Source organism: Pezoporus wallicus, unplaced genomic scaffold, assembly GCF_028554395.1.
Source record: "Pezoporus wallicus isolate ANWC-B61680 ecotype Strahan unplaced genomic scaffold, APGP_CSIRO_Pwel_v1 contig_4722, whole genome shotgun sequence".
NCBI lineage: Eukaryota > Metazoa > Chordata > Aves > Psittaciformes > Psittacidae > Pezoporus > Pezoporus wallicus.
In genome coordinates this window covers 7,079,370-7,099,857 of record NW_026641840.1, presented here as the reverse complement: position 1 = coordinate 7,099,857, position 20,488 = coordinate 7,079,370, and the positions used below count along the sequence as shown (strand labels likewise).

The window sequence follows — 20,488 nt, the reverse complement described above, 5'->3', positions numbered from 1 at the left end:
AGAACAGTTCTGTATATTGAAAATGCCCTCAGGAAAAATATCAAGTATCCTTTACAGAAACAGTACTTTCAGAAACACTGCCTCACAATCTGCAACTACACTCACGAAATGGAAATTTCACCCAAGAACTTTAGGATTATGTACACAGGAGCGCACTGTAGACAGCAGTACTTCCCTTTGTATCAATGTGACTTTCCAAATTAAAGATGATGATTTGGCCAGTGTTGCTTGGGGCATCAGCAGAACAAAGCCCTATGGATGGGTTCCAATATATTTTTTCAGTAGGTGCTATTTGTTCCTCCTTGTTGGCCCACTCTTTCTGAGTGCTGTAGAGAGGTCCTGCCAATTACTCTGTCTTTATTCAGTTAGATGAGCAGGCAAACACAGACAGAGCAAATTCAGGAACCAAAACTAGTTTTAGACAAAATTAGAAGGCCAGAAAAAGCATGAATTTAGCTTCCACGTTATGCATTTGTGCAGGACCAGCCACAGACTGGCTTCAGAATCATCAGCACATTTCACTGTGAATCATAAGTTATATGTGGAACCAAAAAGATAAGCCTTTCTTTGGGATTACGCATAGGAACACAGGCACCAGATGAGACAGTGAAGTGGATAAGCCCATATGTTTACTTTGCACATCAACGCATTTCAGGGTAGATTTCAGCATAATTCTATGTGCAGAGAAGGACTACCAAGGATACAACTCATGCTATGGTCAAGGGGTTGACACCACAATCAAGTCCACTACTCAAACCAGAAGTAAGGCCACTACTCAGGCACACGGCCAGAAGAAAGGGTTGCAACTCATAAAGCTACTTCTGAATTATTCTGGCTGTAGAAATGAATTTCTTATTTGAAGAAGCACTCTGACACAGCAACATACATCTGGTTTTGTAAGAGTCATCAGTCCAAAAGACTGACAAAAGGGAGTCCTGCTGATAAAGATTTATTGCAGAGACAAACCTAGGAAGGATTTGTCAAAGAAGATGACAAATACTAAATTATAATGATTGACAGTGTAAAACATGAGTTAAAGAAACAGTTTGCCATTTAGCATAAAGCAGCTTAATCTCTTATAAACATTTCATGAAAAACAAATGACACTTCTAAGTTGCTTCAGGAGTCAATGACTACTGGACATGCCATGTGGCATGCAGTGAGAATCAAATGATAAAGAATTAAAAGTTTCCATGGTCACAGATTGTCTGAAATTAAATAATTCAGGGATTCTTATCTGTCCAAACAGGAAACTTTCATATTCATTCCAAGAAAAATCTTGCAGCTAGAATATTAAAAGAGAAGGCTTTGAAGTACTGGGCAAAATTAAAAAATGCTTTGTCTCCTCTTACAAATGAGGACAGTTCTCTCTTTTACCCTCTGCCTTTTCTTACACCCATGTTATGTTAAGTTTGGATTTTTTTTTTCAACAATAGAATGCAAAAAACCAGACATTATAACCGTATACTGTCAACTGTATCTACCCTTAAAACCTGTCTAATTTATAACACAGCTATAGTCACCTTGATTTTATAGAATCATAGAATCATAGAATAGTTAGGGTTGGAAAGGACCTTAAGATCATCTAGTTCCAACCCCCCAGCCATGGGCAGGGACACCTCACACTAAACCATCTCACCCAAGGCTCTGTCCAACCTGGCCTTGAACACCGCCAGGGATGGAGCATTCACAGCCTCCCTGGGCAACCCATTCCAGTGCCTCACTACGCTTACAGTAAAAAACTTCCTCCTTCTATCCAATCTAAACTTCCCCCCATTTAAGTTTTAACCTGTTACCCCTTGTCCTATCACTCCAGTCCCTAACGAATAGTCCCTCCCCAACAACCCCATAGCCCCCCTTCAGATACTGGAAGTCTGCGAATGTGTAGAAAACTGCTGACTTCACTACAGCACGACCACATAACCTTAAATAACTCCACTGTTCCTTTTTAAAAACCTGCTTCATACAGTCGCTCCAGTCTCTCACTGACCTTGACTGGAGCCCCTCTGAGAACAGGCTATACTCTCCTCGCATGAGGCAATCACCAGCTGGCTCAGACATGATGGATGAGACATATCCAACTTTCTTCATTTCTGGCTTGCTCAATGAAAGATCAGCCAGAAAGATCCTTACAACTTCAAAGAAACTGTCCTCAAGGTTACCTACTGTGTTTCCTGATCTTTTCAACCTATCTTTCATAGATTATCCACAGAAAGATAGGCCAGGGAAGGTCCACTTGTGAAAGGTTGTCATGTTGCAGTTAATTAATACCAGCCATCCTCTCAGTACCATTCCCACCGTCAAAAACTACTATCCAGTATTGGGATGAACAGATGAAGTTTTAACCAGACAATACCCCACGTAATATTCAGTCACTTGTACTTAAACTCTTACAAAGAAAAACTGCATCTGTTTGGTTGCTAGTAACTCTGAGTGTAATTCAGCTCCAGATTTAGATATCTAAATGCAGTGTCTATATGTGTGTTACTAGGCAGGATTCCACTGCATAAACATGCACCAAGCTAAGAAGTCACATCTAGCCTGGCACCTCATGGATATTCAAGACATCAGCAAAGGCTCTATGGGAAGAATGTAAAAGCAGCTGGAGAGCAAGTAGGACACACCACAGTATCTAAAAAGGCATTACTAAGGTTTATAACTAGGCAACCAGATCTGGCTATAGACATCTAAGTTCCTATTTCGGTCAGTGTAACCTACAGAGCTCAGTAAGTGTAAATTAGATACCTAACATCAGATCGAGTTGCCCACACATAAGGTGCTCAGATCCATGAAAAGAGGTAACTTACTCCACTTGCACCCAGCAAAACTCAAAAAGCTTACCTGTGTTGGATCTGCTAATCCTATGATGACTGCTGCCTAGAACCTGTAAATGGACAGCTGAGTTGGGTCCAGCTGAATCCTTGACCTCTGTTTATTAGTGTGAGCTTACATGAAGACATCTACATTAGGGTGTCTTAAGTTCAAACTGAATTCCACCTCCTCTGTCACCATAAGTAAAATTCTAACTTGATGAGTCAATGTAATTAGCTATAGAAATGAATAATTCATTCAGTGCTGTATGGTCTGATAGATTGTCTATTCTTACAATATACTCTGCTAATTTTCGCTATAACCCTACGTACATCTCTAATTTCTAATCATATTGTACTGACACAGCACATAACTGCATTGTAGAAGCTGTCAAGGGACACAGGGTGCTTGGAAGCTGCAGAAGGGTTCAGAACACTGAGAAATGGGAGGTACACCGTCATAATACTGCAAGATAAATATTAAGCAATGTTAATGTTTGAAAATATTGTCATTTCAGAATTCCTATAAAAGAAAGTTCTCATTCTTTTCTGAGTTACTGTTTCAAACTGAGTATATTCTCATTGATACCTGCACATTCTTTTATATATTGAAAAACTCATCACGCTAACAATGCAAAACATATTCCTTGTAAAACAAAATAATCAATTCTGATGTCAACTTTTACAGAAGGACAGATTTTAAACAGTATACAGAAACTGCAGAAACACAAAATAGTTAAAGCCTTGGTTTTGATATACCTTTCATCATCCTCTATTATGAAGGCAAATAGGTAATCCAGCTCTATAATGCATTGATAGACATATAGATATACACACACATACACCAAATACATATATATTGAGTAAAAGAAATATTTCTGTAAAATAATTAGGCATCCAATACTGAAGATTTTGTCAAAGGAATACATTTGCTTTTTAACAAGTCAAATCATATTCTACCAAGGACCCTTTAAAATGTGTTGGATTTTGATCAGCTCAGAAATCAATCCTGCTATAATTGCATAGCCAGATGAACAGGTGTTATGATCTGGGTCTGTAACCAAGGAGGAAATAGAACCTAAAAAGTATCCTCTAGGAAAAAAAAATAAAATAAGGTCTCATTCCAAGTTGAAACAACCTCCAAACTAAGTTGCAACGATAACCTGATTCAATCCAAATAAAGCATAAATGAGTTCCGTTGTGTAAGATATAGCAGATATATAAAAAATGACTCGTGTTGTTATCTTAGTCATGCAGTTGCATAGCAACAAGCTCAGTCTGAATGATCATTCCTTTATTAGCTTTGTGAATTATCTTACAGCTAGAAAGTGGATATTGGAGAGAATTTATCCTGAAAGAGGATTGAGAGCTTCATGTAGGCTGACATACTATAAAGCAGAATGGAAACTGGGCCAAGTAATGGAAATCAAAATAAAAAAGGTTTTAAATTAAAAATGCTCTGTGCATTCAAGCTGGCTTCTGGGGTGTTTATGACTAACACCAAACCTGACAATATAGCTGGACACCATTGCCCCAGTGGAGTTTGGATTACACTGTGTGATAATGCATGTTCATGCATATTACTTCTAATATAATTGGGGAAGGGGTCACCAAAATCAGGAATGGAAAAGACAGATGGTTCATCTTCCCCACACCATTATAAATCCAGAACTGCATGTTTTCTCTGATGGTTTGCTGACTAAAATATTTCCTTACTCAAGTATGTCACTCCAGCAATGTTAAAACAAGCCCCTGTCAGTACGCTTGTTTATAGCTCTGTCCCTTGCACTATACTGTACAATTATTCTGGCTTTATTTAAGCATAGTCAATGAACTCAGCTGTTGTACCAGCTGAAGAGTTTGAAATGTTGCTAAATTCATCAAAATAAGTCAAGGGAAATAAAGAGGAAGAAATTAGCTTTTTTTATTGTCATCATGTCTCCCATTGCTGTATTTTCAAGTAACAAAGCTAGTATACTATAAGCATATGACTAATCTGAGGTCACAGACTTTCTTTTTACCTTCTTTGCAGCAGTGAAGGGAAAAGGGTATACAGCAGTGCCGAATAAAGTTGCACCTTGTGCCATATTTAGTCACTTATTAAAGTGGCCTCATTTACCAACGTAAATGAGCGCTATCAGCTCTTATTACCCTCAGGATGACTTGTGGATGCTCTTGTGTGTCTGAAAAAGCAGGACAATTTTATACTGTTAATTAACTGAGGACAAATGTGCAGCTTTAAACACAGAAGCTGGATGACTTCATTTAACTCTGAATTACATCAGTCTTACAGTAGCTGTTCCTCCATGGAATCCGAGGCAACTAGACCACTCTTAGAAGAGACTGGTGCAGGTGCTACAACACAGACCACATTCCTTGCATGTAAACTAGATTTTATTCTTCATTTTAAATAAGGAGAGCCATTCCCTTCCAGTTCTCAGAATGCACTTGTGGGAACTGAAATGTACAGCTGGATCAAAAATAACTAGTAATACATGACATTGTAAAATATCCACACTTCAAAGCTAGCTGGAATCCTACCAATGTACAGTGATGCAAACCCGTTTCCTCCCCCACGTCAGAACCCATCAATTAACTTCTCCTGAATATCTGAATGTATTGCAAATCTGGAATTTTACCTCTCCTGTGCCCTAGGGATTAAAGGTGGATTCTGCCTTCAGCATCCTCACAAGCAATTCAACAAAACTTTTTCTCAAGCATCCCTGCCACTAACTGTCACTTCTGCCACACAGTACAGGAAAAAGAGACTTCTCAGACTGTTGATGTCCCAAACAACTGGCAGATTTAGAAGTCAAAAACAAACCAGTAAAATCTGCACAGAAGCCCACAGGCAAACGAACTTTTATGAACCTGAGTTTCTAGATGCCAAGAAAATCACTCATCCAAAGTGTGGCAGAGTACTATGTTAATAAAAAACCATGTGTGACAGGGAGTATATATTCCCCACCCCCACCCCCAAAAAAAAATAGCTGTATTTTGCAAGAAGCAGAGAGTAACAACTGGGCAGCAGCAACCCCTCTGATAACCTGGGGATATGAATCATAAAGAGTATATGAGTTGCATTATTTCAACAGATCCCAGTTACTGGTATTTCAAGTCCATCCAGATACCAGACTGATGGTTCTCATAGTGGGGGCATCTGCACTTTAGGGATAAAGATAGGCTGCATTAGCATTGCAAAGACACTGCCTCTGTTTCCTCAAAAGCATCCTCAGAAGACTTAAGTTGTAAACAAAGCATTAATGAAGGAAAAGGAGGCAAGACCCAACTGTCGCTGTTTGTCTGTCACTATACAAAAACCAACCAAACGAAACCCAAACGGATATGAGTTTATTTCCTGGCTGACAGGATAGTGAAAACTGAGCACTAACACATATAAAGCAGATCTTTTATCAGATGTACACAACTAATACTGAGACTTTCAAAGATGGGGAGAGAAGAGAAAGAAGACCATAAAGGTAACCTCAAATTCTACTGAAGAGTATTACCATACTTTTAACACTTCATGTTCCAAAGGAGTGGAGAAAGTTCTAAAATAAAAGTCTCCCACTCTCTGGAGAACATCATTAGCCCATCATCTCCTGACCCAGCACCAGCATGGGGATAGAAGTGTTCCAGGGATGTTTCTTTAAAATCCTTCTTCATACACAAACACATACTCAAAAATCCTACCATGTACCAATGCTTATCTGAACACCAAACCAACAGGTATTTTTCTTAAGTGGGGACGTTGCAGTAGCATTAGCTAAAATCCAAGCAAATGTATAGTTTATTTCTAAGCCACAACTATCTACAATGATGAAACCAACCAGAAGAGGACGAGAGTTTGATTGCTGTGGGCAAAGCAAATTTAAAGTAAATCACAATGATGTGGCCTGTTAGAAAATCAAATTGAGAAAACATTTAAGGCTGCATATTTCAAAAAGCCAAGGATAGGTGAGAAAGTACCTGGTATATGAGTGTTGAATGGGATAAATGTGACTGTTTTCTATGCATTATGTCGAGGTCAATTTGTTTGTCATCCAACAGTGTCATTAAAGAGCAAAAAATATGGGTTAGACGTGAAAAGCTAATGGCAGAAAGTACTGGCCACTGATCTGCAGCAGCGCAGACCTTTCCCCTGCATTTTCCCCTTTACAATTGAAACTGCCAAGTCATTATTAATTAACATTATTGTAATCATAATTCCTGCTTTTTGCACATTCATCATCATTATGCAGCTAATGTGTAGTTTTCTCCTTAAACCTTTCCCATATGTCAAGTCAATCTCCCCAGACTCTTAATTATTTTAATGTTGATCTCGGAATTCCGTCCAGTTTGCAACAGATTTGTGGTTTAATTTGATTTGAAAAATATTCAGAGCTGCCAGCATTCCAAAGAATTAACATTTCAGGTGTCACTCAACTTGCTACCACCATGCTTCCTGGTAATTTATGTGGAAGTAATTATCAGACTTCAGTTTACAGTGAGACTGTAGACTTCAGAAAGAGAAGAAATTAAATGTTGCTGAATGCATTGACACCATTTTTAGAAAAATATTAGAAAAAATCTCTGATACTCGTAAAGGCTTAGATGGGCTGGGGCAGAGGAAGAGGGAGGCCTAGCAAGGTCCAGCTAGAAACACCTACTTAAAGCCCAGTGAATTCAGCGTATCTTTTGTTGCCTTGAGTAGGCCTTCCACATGGCAAAGTCAAAAAAATAAAGACCAAAGCCATGCATCCGTTCCACTCAGTCGTTTTACTTCTAAAGGAGTACTTCATCCCCCCACCTATTTAGACTCTGAAGAACAAACCCTGCAAATATTCCCACCACAGTCATAGAATGCTATAGAAAAACTCTCCTCAATTTTCTTTAGAAGTCAGAAAACAAACCTAGAGCACAAACATGATGGTACCAGATTGTAACACACAATAACAGCCTCACAGACTTAGATTCTCCACCTATTTTGCCATTTCCTTTGGTTTCTAAGCTATTTCTTTCTAAAAGCAAACAGTAGCAAAAAAAAAACCAGCATGACTTGGCTTAAGTGAAAATGAAAAGAAAGGACAACACTGTCTGGAATAGATTCAGCAAAATGATTATGAAAAAAAAGTTACAAAGTCCGCATGCAATTAAAATATGTATGTGAGCACCTAGCTCCACACGTGGGGGTGGCCTCAGCACTGCCATAGGAAAGGACATGTCTGCTCACGTGGCTGGGCCATGCTTGGAAGAAGTAGGCCACGATTTGCAACATGCCTGATATGCTTTTAATAATTAATCAGTTAAGAATTCACATGTATTTGCTGCCAAAGTACAGTGCAATTGTAAAACCTCAGTGCTGTCAGGGTACATAGCTGTAGATCACTCCTCCTTCTCAAAATAAAAGATGAGAGAAAAATAATTAAAAAAAGAAATACAGAATAGATAATTTACTAAGCTCCATAGATGACAAAATGTACAAATATTAACTCAAAGAATCTGGTTTATATACTAACGCAGTCCATACTTCATATGTCCATTTTACATTCAGCCATTTACCATCCTACCTAGACCGCACGCAAAGGGAGAGTCAACTGAAGACACCATCCTAGGATACTTATGGAGAGCCCAACACCTCCCTCTCCAGTCCCATTAAATGTGAAACATATAAGAGCCCCTGGGGAGGAATTCTCTGGGTGGTTAACATGAGCTGCGCTACCTTCCCCACATCACCTTGTGACTCCCACCCATGGGAGAGGCTGAGCACATCACCTGCACTTCCATCACTTTTACACTGACTGGAAAGCCAAAACAAAACAAAACAAAAAAAAAAAGGAAAGAAAGTGTCCCATGAGCTTGCACAGAAACAGCTTTTAAAATCATCTGGGGCTCAGAAAATCCATGGCTTCTCCAGCCCACAGCATGCATCTTAATATGATCTAGGGAGGATGCACTAAATCTCACAGGGTCTTTCTTCTGTTCTGTTTATGATGGGTTACTTAGACGGGTGAGTGGTCCCGAGGCAGGAAACTTAAAACAGCCTAAATGTGATTTACTCAGCCTAAATGTGATTAACCATCCACTGTGGTAATCAGAATTCCTCACTGTTAGAGCAAGTGTGAGGAAAAAGAGTTCTCATCTCTCATCTTCTCCCTTTTCCATTAAAAAAAAAAAAACTAATAAAATGGTGCAGGAAAGGGTATGTATTGTGCTGTTCAGAGCTCTGCTACCAGCTGTGGATTACACAGCAGCCTGAAAGACTGGACGTAACACTGGCTACATCCTTGAGTCTAGAAGGAAAACTCTTTTTTCCAGCCAGGAAAACAGCCCACGCATTTTTGTAACCCCAGGCAGAGGAAGCACATAAGTGTTACTATACCAGAAAAATACTAAGACATTCAGATTTAATCATATCTAATAGTGATGGTGTAGCAAACTGCTACACAGAGAAAACTACCCCAGCAGAGACTCATGCCTTTTTCTGCCTCCCTTTCTTCAGCTAAACACCATTACATTTCAGGTTCTGTGAAGCAAAGTGGAAAGGGAATGAGATGATACCAATGCAGGGAAAGCATGGTAGCCCAGGGCATATTTTTTATGCCTTTAATTTGCAGTTTGTGCACCCAGCTGGCATATGGGTGCAGATTAGGACTCATCTCCCCTTCTCATACCTATGATTGATTTCTGAACATAAAAATCAGTCACGAACAGAATTCTGTGTAAATATGGTTGTGACTAACTCAATCTAACCCTGTGAATCTTGCTTCCAAGATGAATACAAATAACAAAATCTGAAATTGATGTCTTCATTACATCCTTTGTTGTGAAAATAAAAACATCATTCAGATCTATTGTAAACCTTGCAATAAACATGCCAAGAAGAAACAGACTGGAGCTGCTTTGGAAGCAACTATATGCTGTCTAAATCAGTCTTTTGTGCCCAGGACTCTGACACAGATAGATAGCACAGATTTCTTTTGAAATGTCTCATACAAGAGAAAAACTCTTCAATGTCACTGATTTTATGTCTCTTTTCTATTTTGATCAATGACTGATAAATTATATATGTGTGCATAGAATGGAACAATAAGACATTTTACATTAGTCTGCCAGCAAACTGTGTGGATATCACTCACATCATAACCTGCCTAATCAAGGTTCAGGTATAATTTTTCAACATCTCCTTCTTGTGCTTCAGCTATCCTGTGCAAACAATGACATATTACTGCCAAGCCCCAGAACATTTTTTTGCTGCTTACTAACATTCCCAAGGATGCGCTTCCAGAGCTTCTGGTCTAGCTTACAGTAAGTCAGCTATTTTATGCGCAGCTATGGTTCCATAACTGGACTTGATTACACAGCACAGCAAAGAACAGTGTGACCTGAAATACATTTTAAAAATTTAACATTTAGTAACACACAGGGTCAGTTGGTGCTTATTTGCCTTATTCTTGTTACTCCTGAACTGGATTAAAAATCTTCCTCTTCTTCAGATTCATTGATATTTCTGCCAGCAAGTTAAACCCAGAACTGTCAATGAGGCAAACAGAGGTTTGCCAAGAACTTTAAATTCTGCAGAAGGCAAAAAAAGGGTTGAATACCTAAATTTAGTTCCAAACACTGGCAAAAAACCAAAGTGCATTGGACCTCCTGTACATGAGTACTGAGAGACTTGAACAGAATTGCATACTATATAACCGCAACAACGGAAATTCAGGAGCCTTCGGTTGTTTTTGTGGCATGCTTGCTGTGGCAAAGTGCCCCTAAAATACTCAGGATTGCCTCTGCACACAAGAGATGTCCCTGTGAGGCTTCTGCAGCATGGTTCTCATGAGTAGTTGGCCAGAGGCATCTTTACACAACCCTTCCGCAGAAGCTGAAAACTGATGCTATCAAAGCCAATGCTTCCAGCTACCTTGAGGAAAACAGAAAAGAGCAATGCAACAGTTATGTCCTATAATACCCACTTTTTGAACAAATTACATAAAACAGAATCTGTCCAATGGTATAAATGTAAACATATTTTGCATATCAGTATTTGAATTGGTTTTTAAATACCATTTCTTTTACAGACATCCTTCCCACTTTTCATTTTTGCCAGATGTAAACACCAGTTTTTTCTATGAACTATGGAGTACATCAACTATTCTGTGCAGCTTCTACAATAAATCCAATTATTAGGACAAAAAAAAAAAAAAGAGCATGAAAAGCCCAGAAAATTCTGTTACGGACAGTGCACAGCCTTACTTTCACAGATATGCCAACTTAAACACGGTGTTCTTCACAAACCCTTTCAAAAATATCTCCTTAATTTGCAGAGCTCTGTCTCTTTGGTCTGTCATGACTGCTTTTCTCCTTATTGTCTTGCTTTTCTGCTAGACAAAAAGGCTTGGTTTATGCCCTTAACTTCAAGAACTAGTACCGTGATAGCAAGAAAATCGAGCTTAACCAAAATAATTCCCAGCTGTAGTGAATACGCTGTGAACTCGCAATGAACAGTGAGGCATGGTGGGCATGCACAAGAGGTATCTTGATCCTCAAAGTGCAAAGATTTCTATTTGCTGCTTTCTAAAATCATAAAACGTAGATTAAACTGATAGAGCAAATGCAAAGTTGCCTGAGACAGGCTGAGATCCCTAAACACACTTCACTGGCCTTGATTCTGTGTTCGGAAAATACTTTTCTTTCTCAAGTCCTAGGTATCATTTGTTTAGCTGAAAGTCATTAAGTCTCCACTTCAATTAGAAATAAACAAACAAGCAAAGAAAAAAAAAGACAATAAAGGGAAGTATAATGGTTTTTTCTTGTAAAAAACTTGCTTTAAAATACCACAGCATGCTGTAAGATAAAAATCATGCATATAAAAAGTCAGCTATACCCAAGTATAACAGCCTAGATTAAACCTCTTGGTCTGACTACAGGACAGTAAAGTACTGTCATTAGCATCATACTCCCTCCCACTGTTATTTTCTTAGAATCATGGAATGGTTTGGGCTGGAAAGGACCTTAAGATCACCTAGTTCCAACCACCCTGCCATTGGCGGGGACACCTCACATTAGGTGATGTCACCCAAGGCTGTGTCCAACCTGGCCTTGAACATTGTCACAAATGGAACATTCACAACTATCTTGGACAACCCAGTCCATTGCCTCACCACCCTCACAGTAAAGAATTTTTTCCTCATCTCTAACTTGAACTTCCCCTGTTTAAGTTTGAACCCATTACCCCTTGTCTTATAACCACAGCCCCTTGTCCTGGGTTCAGCAGTAGCAGTCATTTTTCTCCTTCTTGGTAGCTGGTGCAGTGCTGTGTTTTGACTTTCGGCCTGGGAGCAGAGCTGATAACAATGATGTTTTGGTTTGGCCAAGGACTTTGTGAGCCTCATGCTCTGCCAGGGAGGAGGGGAAGCCGAGAGAAAGCAGAGACAGGACACCTGACCCAAGCTAGCAAAAGAGGAGAGGTATTCCATACCGCGTCATGCCCCGGATGTAACTGGGAGTGCCCCAGAAGTTCTGGTAGACTGCAGGGTTGGAGGAGGTATCAGTCGGTGCTTGGTTGGGCTGGGGGGGGCGAGTTATCGGTTGGCTGGTGGTGAGGTGTTGTATTCTGTTCCCTTGTTATTTCCTTTATCATTATTATTATTGGCGGTAGCAGTAGTGGTTTGTGTTATACCTTAGTTACTAAACTGTTCTTATCTCAACCCATAGGAGTTGCATTCTTTTCGATTCTCCTCTCCGTCCCTCCGGGAGTAGGGGGAGGGAAAGGGGGGGGTGAGTGAATGAGCTGTCTGGCTGGGTTTAAACCACGACACCCCTGATGAAGAATCCCTCTGTGGCATCTTTTTAGGTTGCCTTAGGATACTGGAGATCTCCATGCAGCCTTCTCTTCTCCATGCTGAGCAGACCCAATTTACTTAGCCTGTCCTTATATGGGAGGTGTTCCAGCACCCTTATCATCCTCACGGCCCTCCTCTAGACTTGCTCCAACAACTCCATTCTTATTTTGCATTGATTTATTAACATACACATTTTTCAGCAATGTTCTGTAAACACGGTCAGTGTTTCTACTGCACTGAACTTTTCCCTGATTCTCAGAACAGAGCAAGTTTCTTAAACAGAGAGAATGCTAAGCAATCTAGTAGTTCAGAACTTCCATAGACTCCCTGTTAAGAGCCGCACTGACATACCCTCCCTACTACTATTCACTTTACCTCTTTGATTTATATCTGGGCAAATGGATGCACATGGAATTTTCCAAGATCAGGAGCCTTAATAGATGGCAAAACCAGCAAAGAGCAAAGCATATGCTGAGGAATGAAAAACCTATGGCAGTCTTCTATACAGATATATACACGTGCCACCTGCTTTAATACAAGTGCTATAAGGTAAACGCTCTCAATGTCGCTCAGACAAATTAAAAGAAGCACAAAATGCCATTTACTAATCAAAGCACATGACTTTAAACGTATACTGTGTTTCCTTCAATTTTTAAAACATAATTGACCTGTCACTCACTAGTTGTTCAGTGGAAATATCATACAAGCGTCTCATAAGTCTACTCACACTTCAATAACTGACCAGTGCCTCCACCAGAGGTACTTACACTAGTCAAGAACCAGAAAAAAAAAAAAAAAAGTTATTTTATGACATATACAATGATGTGAGGTTGCCATTCGTGGAAATGCTACCAACCAATAGGCACTCCATGCCCCTCAGTGTCCAAAATTCACTGTAATTTAACTCCAGAAAAGCTCCATGTCCCAAATGACAGCTAGTGGTATTGCTCAGACACACAGAGAGTGACTGCATAATTTACAGCTCATCTGGCCTAGTAGGTCTTAAGATTGAAATCTTATGAAACTATTTTGCTGCCTTTTGCATTAACTTTTCCCACCTTGATGAAGGGGAAGCTGGAAAAGAAATCATTTCTTCTGCCACCCATCAGGCTGATTTCACAGGAAACTATTATTTACAAATGTGAAGCCAAACTCAGTTTGCAATGTGATATCTGTAATGGATTTCCAACAAGTTTTACACCAGTTTGACTGTCCAGATATCCTGAACTACACTGAATTTCACAACAGTACCTTCCAGCAAATCCAAGGAATGCAATGTGCAGAGTAGCACGAAATACCTTTATTTATAGGCACCAAATGCCCTCATGAAGTTGCTTGCCATGGTTTATCATTTCCAGAGTTCAATCAGAACAGCTAGTTAAGGGAAGCAAAGCAGAAAAAGTATCACAGTGATTTAGATAAAGTCAGTCCCAAAATAATCCCAACATTCGCACTCAGTAGGTAGTGAAACAACTGCTTCACTCAGCTGAGAGTAAAGTGACCAGAAAGATGCTGGTTGCTTCAGAAAGAACATGCTGCAAGCAGCCAATAACTTGGTCCTTCAAGAACTGGACTGCAGGAAAATAGTGCTCACCAGTGTATATGAGGTGAATGTCAAGTACAGGTAACACAGTAGGCACAAAAATCACACATAATGTGGTTTCAAATCCATCTCCCCAAGTGCTGTGCATGTTTGGGCAAGCAAATTGCGCCGGCTTATGAAGAAGCTGTTTCTGTAGCAAGACATACCATTGATGCTCAAAAATGCCAAGACATAATGAACAAAATTCAATAAATTTAGAAATTAACTTCACAGTGCTATCTCCACATTCTGAATACTCTCATTCATTTATAATCAGCTTCACTGATAACATGAACTCCAAGCAAGTTTTACTGAATAAATATATCCTCTTATGGAAAGAGCTAATGCATTCCCCTGTGCACAGAAATTAGTGGTATTATTTTGTTCACATACATTTTTCTTCACTGAGTGTGCCACATCTTTGAATCATATTCACTTTATCTGTCTAGTAGGAAAAAACATGTTCCTGCTAGGAACACATACAGTCAGCCTGGCTCTGATAAGGAAGGCTGCTTTAAATGTCCAGCATTCATTCCATAACCCTACAATATCTTGCAATAAAAGAAGACTAGAAGACAGAAAATCAGTATGAACCCAACACCTCTTCTACAGCATCCACTGGCAGCAGAACAAAAAGGGGAGATCCAGAGATAAGTCTGACCATGTTGTCCAGAGGCTCAAGGCAGGCAGAGCTCCTGCTCTCTGAACTCAGGATTCAGCTGGGGAGCCTCCCCAGTGAGAGACAGTTCAAATGAGGAAACCGCCACTTCTAATATGCATCAAATTGAATGCTGTCAAAAGTTTTCAGAAGAGTAATCATATTCCAAGTGAAGTTATACTTGTGTGTCACATGAAAACTCAGTAACCCATTGCATTATTTCTGCTTTCTTATTTTTCCCTTCAGACTCCTCCTCCCTTCACCTTTTCCATCAACAGCCAGAACCATGCAGACATATGAGACCACCCAGACAGCCTTACAATTTCAGGCAAACAATACAACATATTAGCATGTTACAGTATCTGGATCCTTGTAATTATTTTGGTGTTTATACTGTTTAACATTTCATGTAGACACTCTGTGGCTCTAACAAAGATTAACTTTAGAAGAATCCCACCAGTGCTTGCATATACCATCATCTTGTTATTTCATTTCACAAATGCGCAGATCTTACCTGTACATGAATAATCATCAATGCGTATATATCCAGTTTTGCAGATGCACATGAAGGATCCTGGAGTATTTACACACATGGTATTCTCACGGCAGTAATGCCGTCCTTCAGCACATTCATCAATATCTGTCAGTAAGGCAAAGAGAAACACGAGTCAAATTCAGCAGCATCCTTCACAGTCTCAATACACTGCTATTTACTTCTGCCAGTAGTGGTTTAGACTAAAAAGTTACTTAAACAGCAATGCATTTTGGCAAATTTCTTTGTTTTCTCCATAGAACCTGTTTGAAGTGTTTAAACAATAGAATTAACATGAGCTTTCTGTGCACAGCTGTGAGTGGAGACACAAAGAAGATTATATTGGCTTACATCTTTCCTTTTGAAGTGCCTATGATGTTATTTCTATGATTTAAATAAGAACAAAAAAAAACTGGGGTCCTGAACAGCAGACCAACTGCCTCAGCACTGCAATGTCATCCATCACTGTACCTGTATAGTCACTGCAGTCATCAGTATACAAACACACTATTATATGCATAGTATATGCCTTTGATCTAACAGGTGTCATTTGGGAAGAAACTCTAAGGAACATATTAAAACCTGAAGAGACACCTGAACTTATAATAAGCTTCTCTTGGAACTCTAAAGTAGCAAACTGGTAAATTTACTATATATAAACACATAAATCTATGTCTGTACGTATCAACATACATATGCATATCGGTACATATACACACATAGCTGAAAGGAACCTGAAAGAACCTAATTTATATAAAGAACTGCTCTGACAGAAAAAATTGCAACTTGATAAAATACTCGTTGGGGTGGAATACCTGCTGCAGTACAAAGTCATAGAGCAAACTCCAGACATAAATCACTGTAGGTAAGGAATTCAAAACCTGTTTGGTTCTGTTACTCTCTTGGGCTGCAAAATTAGATGCATTTCTTGTAGCAGGTTATATATCAATGATAAGACAGAGAAAACACCACAAATAACAAAAAAACAAACAAACAAACAAACAAACAAAACCCCCTGCATATGATTATTATGTTGTAAAGAAGAAAGCTATATCAATTTGGTAGTGCTTAGTAGCAGGCTCTTTCTGTAATACCGATGATAAAGACAGCATTTCTGAGGTGCTCTGCACATCTACTTATATTGTCATGCAGTGTGCCACTGAACCTTGGTACAAAAATATATTAAAAGTCAAAAAGGTGGATTGTTGGCTTCTTTATTTGTCTGGCTTTTTCTTTCCTGCTCATCAGTTTTTATTTCCTCCCTGTTTTCAGTGATGTTTACAGCTTCCAGAGTTGAAAATAAAACACCTGGATGAAAAACTGCTCCAGAGTCTGGTGACTGTTCAAAATAATAGACTGGATGTATAAACTCAAATTAAGGTTGACTTCTTAATGCTGTGATGCTAAATGTCAACAGTGTTAACTCCTGTACTTCTGTTTAGGTCATACACTTGTCTGCCATTTCTTCCTCTCTTCCCAATGTCTTTAAATCAATAGCTACTTGACAGCTGTACTCATTGCTTGCTTATCTGCTTTCCTTTATATTTCCAGAATAAAATTTGCCTTTCAGTACAAAACAATGAGATACACTGAATGTTAGCAATTCCACAGAAATTTCCTAATTTCATTCAGTTTTAGAAAAGCTTCTATTTCCCCGGTTTCTCTGTCCAGTGCAACTGTTCTGCTGGATTTTGCTGGAGAAGCTGTGGGCACTTGGCTACGAACAATGAAGGTGTCCACTCACTGAGCGAATGCTCAGGGTGGAGAGCCCAGTCCACTTTGCACAAATTCAGTTCGAGTTTCAATATACTTCAGCTGGTTTCCTTCCCTTCTTTCCCTATAAGCTCTGCTGGCATGGAAGAATCATAGCTTTAGCAGGGTGCTGGTTCAGAAAAGTTAATTTTAAAACTTACCTACACCAATAAAAGTCTATTTACAGTGGGCACAGTGAGCATACTAAGGCTCAAATCACATTTTGCGAGAGCCATCTACGAAAGCAAAAAAAAAGTGAAGCTATCACAAGACTACCACAGAGGCAGCTGGTTTTGCACAGAAAGTGGGAAATGGCACAGATCTCCTGATGCACAGATGTTCTGTAGAAACATAAATGCAGAGTTCACAAAAGCAGCCAGCAGTTACAACATACGCCTCAGCTACTAGCACAGACTTGTGTCTTTCATAATTCTAGTTCACAACTCCATATTAAATTAATGGTGTTGATTTGTATTTATATAACAACATCAGTTTTCCAGTAAATTAGAGACCTTATGTTCTCGATGTCAACAGACTGCCTAGGAGCCAGCACTCTCAGAAAATTCTACTTAAAGATCCAAAGCCTCAAAAACATTAAATAGAACTTTCTGAAAACTATATCAATTATTGCCTTGGCATGTAAATACCCACAGGAGACCCAAAATGCTAATGGTTTTCATTTTGCAGTGAAAAACTTAAAGCCAGAGCCACTTTTATTCAAACCTCCTAATTCAGAAGTGTTCAAAATAAAAGCTTTCATTTTGCCAACATACCACACATTGAGATTTTGCAAAATGTTTTATTTTTAGCTCACTTTATTTCAAACCCTCGCTTTTTCAATTGTTACAATAAACAACCAACCAGAAACAAAAAAATCCCACAAACAAGACACCACAACCAATCAGATGACCTTTGAAGTGTTTCATTTGAACAAATCTGATAATATTTTTTCTCAAACTGATTTGCAAAGACATTGTCCACAGTTTTTAAACCCTCACGGGAAATCAGAACTCTTTCCCACCCAGCTCTCTAGAAAGGCTACATAGAATGCAAAGGAAATAAGGTGATTATTACCGCTACTGTCACATTATTATATTACATTGGCACCTAAAGACCTTAATCAAGCATCAAAACTCCACTGCTCTACACTGTGGATGCACAGCTGACAAGCTGCTTTTACAGACAGTCTGCAACTTTAGCAATAAATCATATTGCCACTGGACACAAAAGATAATTAATACAAAAAGCGTAAAGTAGCAGTCAAATGATAACTAGTCACACCACATCAAGTACACTATGTGAATCCATTCCCTCCTTAGCACTCCATATGCAAGCTTTGTATACATTATGTTAAGGTATTACACATCAAGGAAGACTGAACTGGGGCAAGGAAAAAGCCCAACATCTGTTCTCTTTCAAAGCTACCAAAACAGAAGCCTTTTCATCTTGCTTACTGGTTGAAACACTGGTGTAGCTTTTTATCCACCTTCAGATACAAATGCACTAACTACAACAGAAAACCTGATGCATTTCAATATCTAAGGAAGACTACAACATTTATCTTCATTTTCTCCTGCCAAAAAGCCTAGTTAGCATATTAATGCACATTAATGTCTTACTGTTTAGTCAGTAAGATGCTAAAATCAGTTCAATAGGATGAATGCACCACTCCAATGGCTCTACATAGTCAACAATAAAGACTTGTGTGCTTGAAGTTTGTGATGTGATACTGAGCCACCAGCTGTGATGTACAGACAACAATGTAGTCATGGAGATCATCAACCTGCTTTATTCCCAGTGGAACAGACAAAAGAGGCATCTCTGGGAAAACTGGTTAGTGCAAAAGTGTTTGGAATCTGCACTTCAATGATTTATTTATACTTGCAAAAACATCAAAACTGAAAAGTCTTCCTTTATCCCCTCAAGCACTCAAACAAAATTTATGCAAAACATATAACCCAGGAAAAGTTTCCCTCTACCCCTTCCTCCTGCACCTTAGTGAGTTTGCTTCCCTAGAGTGAAATTCACAGTTATGTTTTACAATCCCATTAGTAAGAAAAGATCTTGACCTGCAATCTACACATCATTGTTGACCAAAGCCTCATGCTAACAAAAAAGCTTCTCCTTCAGCCTCACTATCCATCATTGCCTTTATCCACCACAAAAGCCTGCCAGAACAAATGAGTCTGGTACTAAGTCAGTAAATCTGGGCTGTAAAGAAAGGAGGCCGTTTCCAGAACTATACGGATAGTGTCCTGCCTCCATCCATTTCCTTTAAAACTCAATGGTATCTAACATCAGTGATCTCCCTGATCACACTTAACAGTGGCATATGGTGAGCAGGGAGATGCTCTTGCAGGATTTTTGCAATAAATTATATTAAATACCTAAGAAGAGAGCAAACAGGAGCATAAAAAGCTTTATTTATAAATAAATATTTAATAAATGCCTGAACAAACGTAGAGCAGATTAGGCCTACAACTTCAAAACAAAACAAAACATAAAACCCCACATTTTTTATGTTAATGAAAGGTTCTGTCTTCACAGCCTTTAAATATGAAGCCCTATATTTACCCACTGAAGACGTTAATGGTTTTCCACCTGTCCCACACAACATCACCAGCAAACTTCCATCCTGACCTGAGGGCTTTACTGCTAAGAGCAAGGGCTTCATTTACCCATCATTCCTGTGAATCTTGGGCCTCTCTACTGGGAATCCCAAGGATGGATGCCAGTTAACAGTTGCTGTCATAAAGGATCTTCAGGCCCTTATTTTTATTTACTGACCTGACTCACACAGAAATAGACATGCTGGGAAAGGTTGAGACTTTCTCATCTGGTCCCTGATCTGAAGGGCATCACAAAATCAGCAGATGTTGTTCATCCATTAGGGGAATGAAAGAGTCACAAACAGTGACCGATCACAGCAACCAATGCAGTTGAAAAAGGTAAACATGGATTGAAAAGAAACACAACCTGTCCTGGACAGTGTCACAAAGGAAAAGAAGTTCTGTCCTTTTTCTTTCTGTTTTCTCTCTAGTGGCAATAGCCCTTCTTTTCTCACCTTCCTCTGACATCAAGCTTCTCTGCCATTTTCCTTCCTCACCCACTTTCTACCTGAGTAAGTTTGGTCCTCCCTCCAATCTTCCTCACCTTGTCTCTCTACCCGTCTTCAACCCATCTCCTCAACAGCTCCTCCTCCTCAAAAAAAAGGGTAGACTATAACATTGATAACCATGATAACCAGCTTACCCATCTGTGAAAGTATTGGGTTTTTTCCTTTCACCACCAAACACCTTAATTCATCCTCAGATTCTTCCTTCCCAGTTGCTCAAG

General features: G+C 39.2%; 1 protein-coding gene across 1 annotated transcript in view; it reads right to left on the bottom strand.

Moving 5' to 3' along the window:
* Window positions 1-20,488, bottom strand: part of NELL2 (neural EGFL like 2) — a 154,413-nt gene that overhangs the window by 57,377 nt on the left and 76,548 nt on the right. Inside the window, exon 13 of the mRNA XM_057425527.1 lies at window positions 15,383-15,508. Within this exon, the coding sequence (XP_057281510.1) occupies window positions 15,383-15,508 (126 nt within the window). The remainder of the gene's footprint in view (window positions 1-15,382; window positions 15,509-20,488) is intronic.